The sequence below is a fragment of the Thamnophis sirtalis genome, unplaced genomic scaffold (genome assembly GCF_051295495.1).
Source record: "Thamnophis sirtalis isolate CommonGarterSnake01/CBP01778 unplaced genomic scaffold, rThaSir2_p1.2 scaffold_2, whole genome shotgun sequence".
Taxonomy (NCBI): Eukaryota; Metazoa; Chordata; class Lepidosauria; order Squamata; family Natricidae; genus Thamnophis; species Thamnophis sirtalis.
In genome coordinates this window covers 99,553,762-99,561,772 of record NW_028261382.1, presented here as the reverse complement: position 1 = coordinate 99,561,772, position 8,011 = coordinate 99,553,762, and the positions used below count along the sequence as shown (strand labels likewise).

The following is an 8,011-nucleotide window of genomic DNA, read 5'->3' as shown; positions in this document are numbered from 1 at the left end:
CGCTGGCATGCGTCCCGCCCTCAGCATGCGCAGCAGAGACCCCAAAACCAGCTGGGAGGCTTGTGCACATGCGTGGTGGAACTGGGCTGGGGCGATGGCTGCCGTCCCTGCAGAGAGGGCTCTACATGTGGCACGCGTGGCATGGGTTCGACATCACGTCTCTAGATGTTTGGGTTCTGATTTTTCCTAAATTGGGAGATGGCTGATGGGAACCGTAGGCCAACAAAATTGGGAGACCATCAGGTTGGGACAAGGCCAGGTTTTTTTCCAACTTTGGCCACTGTAAGCTACGTGGATTTCAGCGCCCAGAATTCCCCAGCCAGCCATGCTCAGCTGGGGGATTCTGGGAGTTGAAGTTCACACATCTTAAGAGTTGCGAAGTTGAGAAACACTGCAATAAGACGAGAACGTAAACCTAGGAGGACCCAACGCTCCGTTAAGAGAAGGTCCTAAGGTTCTAACTAATCATCCGTCTCCTTTGCTGGCCTGGGAATTCTGGAAGTTAATGTCATTTCATTTCATTTATTGGTTTTGTATGCCGCCCACTCCCGAAGGACTCCGGGCGGCTTACAATAAAACAGGGGAAGTGGATAAATAAGACAATACAACAATTTAAAACACGACAACATTCACAGACGAAGTGGGGCTGGATACTTCAACAGCCCCCAGCCTTCCGGAACAGCCGGGACTTAGTAGCTTTACGGAAGGCCGGGAGGGTAGTAAAGGGTCCGGATTTCAAACGGGGAGCTCGTTCCAGACAACTTCGAGTTGCCACCACACTGCCCTTGCGATTGAAGTTCGTCGTACCATCGTTCCCCCCCCTTCCCTCCCCACCAGACTCCACAATTGCACCAGGTCTTATGAATATATTTTATTGGCTTCGGAAAGCACAATGGAGTTTCAAAATACGTTTCCCAAAGATACAGTATGTACAAAATAACAACAACAACAACAACAACCACGCAGAGAACTTTTGGAAGTCCCAACATCGGGACTGCGAGCTTCTAAAATCCTCCTCCTGTTTCTTCTGGCCTCCCCCACTTTTCTTTTTTCTCCAAATCTTAACGACAGTTAGTTCTTCAGACCCGTAGTAATAGTAGTAAGCAGTCAGCAGCTCCCAAGTTATTTTTGGAGAAAAGAAAAAAGACTTCCCCCCCCCCCTTTCTAACACAGGGCAAGGCTTTACCAGCAGGGGATTTAAATAGCAGAAAGTGTTTTTTTTTAAAAAAAGGATTCCTCCCACCCCCACCCCCACCCCAGTCTCGCTGCTGTGAAGGATCCGCAATCCAGATGGTCGTTGGGACCAACAGATGAAAGAGTTTAGTTTGAGAACTTTTCAAATGTGTATTTCGTTTGGCAGTCAAGGGGCGATTGTCTTGTCCGATCGGGCCTGTTTACGAAATGCTTCGGTCAGCATCTTTGCAGGACTGAGGGGTGGAGAGGGATGTCAGTTCCAGTTTGTGACAGTGATTTCACCCTTTTAGTCTGATTATCCGGGCCTCGAATGCCCTCGTGTGCCCTCCGCACCCCCCCCTCCCCTCCGGAATTCTTCTTGCTATGGAGAATGGAAAAGCTCTTTGCAAGAGGACGGTCGGGGAGGGGGGGGGTGTCTTACTTTTAAAGAGGCATTTTTTTGCCTAGATTGTAGTCCTATACATTTAAAACAACAGTTGCATCTTTTGGACCAGAATTACTTGCTCTTACTGTTAAGTAAATACACACTCTGCCTCAAGCAGCTGAATCGGGGGAAGCAATGGGTTGGCTTTTAAGTAACTCACTATGCCTTGATCTCTTAAAGCGGAAATTTTGAGTAGTTCAGAGAACTGGCAAATGCCACCTCTGGCTGTTGGCCCCAGGAATGGGGAAGAAATGGAGATTTCGCAGTATCCTTCCCCTGCCACGCCCACCAAGCCACACCCACAGAACCGGTAGTAAAAAAATAGCAATAGCAATAGCAGTTAGACTTATATACCGCTTCATAGGGCTTTCAGCCCTCTCTAAGCGGTTTACAGAGTCAGCATATCACCCCCAACAACAATCCGGGTCCTCATTTCACCCACCTCGGAAGGATGGAAGGCTGAGTCGACCTTGAGCCGGTGAGATTTGAACAGCCGAACTGCAGATAACAGTCAGCTGAAGTGGCCTGCAGTACTGCACCCCTAACCGCTGCGCCACCTCGGCTCCTTCAAAAGAATTGAATCTCAACACTGGGCAAGGCAGATGCTGAAACGGGTTCTGGATTCAGCCTCTGAGTTCAGAAAAGGGAGATTGGGAGGGAGAGGAGGAAGGAAGTGGATTTCGCAGGAGGGCTATTGAGTTCCCAAGAAAACCAGCCCGTTAGTTCTCAAATCCTGGTTGTACGCGAACACGGACGGGAGCTCAGGCCAAGAGCTTGTATCCCAGAGAGATGGAAAGAAACTGCAGGATGGCGAGAAGGACCGAGCTGGCTTGGGTCACCGAGACCGAACTGTGTGGACCTTTGGTGGATTGGTGGGAAGACGCTAGGTTGTGGTGGAATGAGGTGGAGTTGATGTGGCGGTGACCATCGGTAGGGTTGCTCAGAAGAGTCGGCTTGCCGGTGCTGCTGGTTGGCCGGGAGACGGAAGATGATGACATTGAGCTGAACGCCTCTGAGAAGGAAAAATGGAAGCAAGGTTAGATGAGTCCTTTGGCTGATGGAGAAATGGGGAGAGCTACTGTTCCTGTGATGTCAGCCCAGATGTTTAGGCCAGCCGCCATCTTTTCTTTTGAATCTTTGGCCTGCCACACTTTCTATTATTCTACTATGCCTTTTCTATGGTGGGAAAATGGGAGGGGGGAATTGTATGGAGTTAGATGCTATGTAGCCATAACAACATTCTTTCTAGAAAGCCAAGGTCATCCTTTGTCTCTGCACCTGACCAGAACTGGATGGGTGGATTGGATTGGATTTATTAAATTTATAGGCCGCCCAATCCTGAAGGACTCCGGGCGGCTTACAGAAAATGAATTTTAAAAAGAGTTAAAAACAAACAAAGGAGAACAGATTAAAAGAAGCACATCATGCACCCAGTCTAATCGGGGCTGGACCTCGGTCGAGAGGTCAACAGCCCCAGGCCTGCTGGAATAGCCAGGTTTTAATAGCCTTTCGGAAGGCCATGAGAGTGGGTAGGGTCCGGATCTCTGGGGGTAGTTCATTCCATAGGGTCGGAGCGGCTACAGAGAAGGCAGAAGCTACCAGCATGGCAGTGGGAGATTGGACCATGGGATGGACTTGTGGATGTGGGGGCAAGATCTTGAACTTTAAGTTTGGTGAGGAAAATTGAGAAGCTTTCAGAGTCTGGTTTTCCCAGATGTGCCAACATGGCTCTCTTCATAAACTGGAACTTTGAGGAATCCTTTGCCTTGGACTCTGATTTAATTTCGGATGCTATTTGGAACCTTGACACCAGACATCTTTAGAAACCCTTGACACCTGCTCTTGAGTAGGAAGAGGTGATATTTGCTGGTTCTCCGAACCACTCAAAATTTCAGCTACCGGTTCTCCAGAACCTGTCAGAACCTGTCAGGATTTCACCTCTACCATAATCCCTTATGGGGTGGAGTTTGGGCAACTGAACGGAGTTAGCAGAATGTTTTAATGGCCAGCTACCCTTCCTGTCCCCAATGCGGAGTTTTGTTCAGCAGATACATATTCTCATTGTTCCCAGAGAGAGAAATACCTGCCTCTACCTAGGATTGAACTCACAGCCTCCTCACTGTGAGGCGAGAACTCCACCTCTAGGTGACCGCACCACTCCCTCTTGACCATTTTGATAGTCCCCTAAAAATGCCCCAGCCTCCCAAGCTGTCTTGGGGAAGGAGAGCAACACGGCACAAATGGAAATGCTTCCACTTAATTATGTTCTAGCTTTACTCAGTGCTTTGAATCACCTCCAAATCATGTTGCAAATATCCCTGTTTTCCTGAGCTGTTTTTCCCCCAGGAACCTGCTAAAATTACCTTTTTCCAGGGTCCTGGTCTGGAGCAGGGTAGTTCCGTTGAGGAAGGTGACGAAGGCTCTGTTTGCAAACAGACAAGCAGAAAAAGACAGGGTTGAGAAAAAGAAGAGAAGCTGGATCATGAGAAAGTCAATCATTGTTAGGGTTTTTATGCACAGAATTTAGGAAAGCAGGAATCACTGTTTAATTTTAGTTTCAAATGTCCGGCTTCCTGTCATCCTGTACCAGAATGAGGCAGAATGGTTTAGGAGAGCAAGCTTGAGTATTCAGTTATTTGTGGGATTCATACAAGGCATTTCCTGGTGTTCAGAGCCACAGTATTAAAACGCTGATTAATCATAAAAGGAATGAAACAATTCCATAGCTGGCAGATGGTATAAGCTAGTCTTGGATGCATGGATGGAAGGAAGGAAAGAAGGAAGGAAAGAGATGGGAATGGAAGGAAGGAAATGGAAATTGAAGGTGGGAAAGGAGGAAGGAAGGAAATATATAGGAATGAGGGAGGGAAGGAAGGAGATGGGAATGGAAGGAAGGGAATGGAAGGAAGGAAAGAAGGAAGGAAGGAGAGATATAGGAATGAGGGACAGAAGGAAGGAAGGAGATGGGAATGGAAGGAAATGGAAATTGAAGGAGCGAAAGGAAGAAGGAAGGAAATATATAGGAATGAGGGAGGGAAGGAAGGAGATGGGAATGGAAGGAAGGGAATGGAAATTGAAGGAGCGAAAGGAGGAAGGAAGGAAATATGTGGGAATGAGGGAGGGAAAGAAGGAAGGAGATGGGAATGGAAGGAAGGAAATGGAAATTGAAGGAGGAGAAAAAGGAAGGAAAGAAGGAGAGATATAGGAATGAAGGAAGGAGGGAAGGAGATGGGAATGGAAGGAAGGAAATGGAAATTGAAGGAGGGAAAGGAGGAAGGAAGGAAATATATAGGAATGAGGGAGGGAAGGAAGGAAGGAAGGAGATGGGAATGGAAGGAAGGAAATGGGAATGGAAGGAAGGAAAGAAGGAAGGAGAGATATAGGAATGAGGGACAGAAGGAAGGAAGGAGATGGGAATGGAAGGAAGGAAATGGAAATTGAAGGAGCGAAAGGAGGAAGGAAGGAAATATATAGGAATGAGGGAGGGAAAGAAGGAAGGAGATGGGAATGGAAGGAAGGAAATGGAAATAGAAGGAGGGAAAGGAGGAAGGAAGGAAATATATAGGAATGAGGGAGGGAAGGAAGGAGATGGGAATGGAAGGAAGGGAATGGAAGGAAGGAAAGAAGGAAGGAGAGATATAGGAATGAGGGACAGAAGGAAGGAAGGAGATGGGAATGGAAGGAAGGAAATGGAAATTGAAGGAGGGGAAAAAGGAAGGAAAGAAGGAGAGATATAGGAATGAAGGAAGGAGGGAAAGAGATGGGAATGGAAGGAAGGATGTGGGAATGGGAGGAGGGAGGGAGGGAGGGAGAGATTAGGCTGAAAAACCATTCTCTGTGTTTGGCCCTCGGGATTTCCATCTTTCAGCCTCACTTTCCACACAGGATTATGGCAAATATATAATACTAATAATACTAACTAATAATACTAATAATAATAATAATGCGCAGGCACATGCATTTGTGTGCCTCCTGCCTCCTTTAAAGACGGAGCACCTGAGCATTTGAAGCATCCTCTGCCAGCTCCTCGGAGGAATTCCTCTCCACCCCCCCCCACCCCACCTCCCCAATGTGGGACCCCTCACCTTATTTCTGCCGATCCAACGTTGGTGTTGCTTGAGGAAATCCAGCGCGTCCTCATGCTGGACCCGGAGAGGTTTTTCTGCATGAGGCTGTCAGTGTTGCTGCACTGGACCAGCAGGCTCCCCTCTTCCCACAGCCCCCCACTGTTGTCCTCCGCCGAAGGCACAACTTGCAAGATGGCGGAAGAGGCGTTCTCTGCCCCGGTGATCGATACTGCCAAGGAAAGGAGGAGGAAGAAGAAGAGGAGGAAAATTTGAGTTTGGAAGGAGAAGCCAAACACGCTTGAGATGCCGGAGGGAAATTCCAACCTGGGATTTGAGATCTCCAGCATTCCTCGCCTGTGGGCTGCCTCTGACTCACAAGGTGGGGCCCTCAGTCCAGGCTGCGTTTCGACCAAGCCTGGACTGGCATTAAAAGTTGTGAAATGGGGAAGACGCCCACAGGGGAACCAAGAGAGCAGGCCGAACGCTTTCACAGCTGGCCTCGGTCTTCCGTTCTGCAATAGGGGCACAAGCCAGCCAACCTGCCTCGGTGGCGTTTTGGAAACCTTCCTCTCCTTATTGCCCCGGTGTCTTAACGCTCTCTTCTGATGGAGAATTGACGCTTTGGAATGGATCGAACGCACGATTCTCCTTTCTAGTGACTCGGTTTTTATTATTTTTTTGCCAAGAAAACGCCTAGAAACTTTTCTAGGCCAGGTGCTCTTCCCGCGTTACCTCCACAAAACTGCAATGCTGCAATTTCTCCTTTTACCCATCGCACCGTGAATTCTGCATTGCTTGGAGGGCCGTGGCGAAGAACAGTCCTCGCCTATTCCTCACGTTAATGTTCCCGACAGTGAGAACAATTAACCACTGGGACGGAGGTTGCCTCCAGAGATCGTGGGTACTCCACCACCGGAGGCTTTTAAGGAGAAACTGGACCGCCAGAGTGGTATAGGGTCTCCTGAGCAGGGGGCTGGACTAGAAGACCTCCAGGGTCCCTTCCAACTCTTGTTATTCTGTAATTCTGTAAGGGTCTCCTGTCTGAGCAGGGGGCTGGACTAGAAGACCTCAAAGGCCCCTTCCAACTCTTGTTATTCTGTAATTCTGTAAGGGTCTCCTCTCTGAGCAGGGGGCTGGACTAGAAGACCTCTAAGGCCCCTTCCAACTCTTGTTATTCTGTAATTCTGTAAGGGTCTCCTGTCTGAGCAGGGGGCTGGACTAGAAGACCTCAAAGGCCCCTTCCAACTCTTGTTATTCTGTAATTCTGTAAAGGTCTCCTGCTTGAGCAGGGGGTTGGACTAGAAGACCTCCAAGTTCCCTTCAAGCTTTATTTTTTCTGTAATTCTATAAGGGTCTCCTGCCTGAGCAGGGGGTTGGACTAGAAGACCTCCAAGTTCCCTTCAAACTCTCCGATTCTGTGAATGGCAACCATAAGAAGCCCTGCGATTTCCTTCCTCCCTCCGTTCTCGAGTCCCTGCATGCCTCAAACTCCCTTTGGGGCATGCTAAATTCTGCAAAGATGATTTAAAAAAAACAAAATAAAACCTGGAACGATTCTTCTATTAATTCCCTGGACCCAGAAGGCGGATACTAACAGGGAGAGCTGAAATAATGGCGAGGGAATTTTCCACACCAAAGAACCAAAGCCAAGGCGGGGCCAGCCGTGAATCGGCACCTTACCTGTATAGATGTCGTTGGGGGTATAATCGCGGGGCTCCACGTCCAGCCGGAAGGAGCCCTGGGGCACCGTCTTCTTGACCACCTCGCAAGCGGGTGGTTGGCAGAAAGCCGGCGAAACCAGCAGGGCCCCCAGGGAGAAGAGTGAAAACGTGAACTTCAGCCAAGCCATCTTCCCAATCTTCTTCCTTTATTTCTTCTGTCCTCTTCCTCTTTCTCTTCTCAGTAGGCTTCACCTGGTCAGCCCTGGAGATCTTTGGCAAACGGGCCACCAGCCAAGCTCTTATATGCTCTGGAGGTTGCACATTCCTTCTCCTCTCACACCCTCCCCGGTGGGAGGTTTTCCGATGGTGACACATCGGGGTGCTCTACTTGCCCGGCTGCTGCTGCTGCTGCTGAACGAAACTCACATGACCTATGAGACTATGGGAGCCCCCCAGGGGTGGGGAAGGGGGAGAAGGTAACGATGACTGAGATTGCCTTGCGGGCGTGGTCTACGTGGAGGAGATGTAGTCCTTCCTCGCTAGTCCTCCAAGCAGCCCAGCTGGTTTTCTGCCAAGAGTTTCTATTTTGGTTTCTGTATCTGGGTCTGCATCTCCAGAGTGGAAAGTTTTCTCTAGATGGATCAGGAATTCTTTTCTTCCCTCTC

The 8,011-nt window shown here is 49.0% G+C and overlaps 1 protein-coding gene across 1 annotated transcript; it reads right to left on the bottom strand.

The window, feature by feature from the left end:
- Positions 1–1,274: 1,274 nt before the first annotated feature.
- LOC148049020 (placenta-expressed transcript 1 protein-like) lies at positions 1,275–7,717 on the bottom strand. The gene is made up of 4 exons (XM_087706503.1): positions 7,366–7,717; positions 5,704–5,914; positions 3,982–4,040; positions 1,275–2,630 (listed from the first exon to the last, which is right to left on the bottom strand). Exons 1-4 carry the CDS (start codon positions 7,532–7,534, stop codon positions 2,380–2,382), a joined length of 690 nt encoding a protein of 229 aa, XP_087562629.1. The 5' UTR covers positions 7,535–7,717; the 3' UTR covers positions 1,275–2,379.
- Positions 7,718–8,011: the final 294 nt, after the last annotated feature.

What these genes read in the sequence shown, in the direction of transcription:
- LOC148049020 (XM_087706503.1), bottom strand. Translation starts at nt 7,534, where the DNA reads ATGGCTTGGCTGAAGTTCACGTTTTCACTCTTCTCCCTGGGGGCCCTG. An exon ending in GTTGGATCGGCAGAAATAAG is followed by an intron (nt 4,041 to 5,703) that starts GTGAGGGGTCCC and finishes GTTTGCAAACAG; the next exon opens with AGCCTTCGTCACCTTCCTCA. An exon ending in GACCAGGACCCTGGAAAAAG is followed by an intron (nt 2,631 to 3,981) that starts GTAATTTTAGCA and finishes TTTCCTTCTCAG; the next exon opens with AGGCGTTCAGCTCAATGTCA.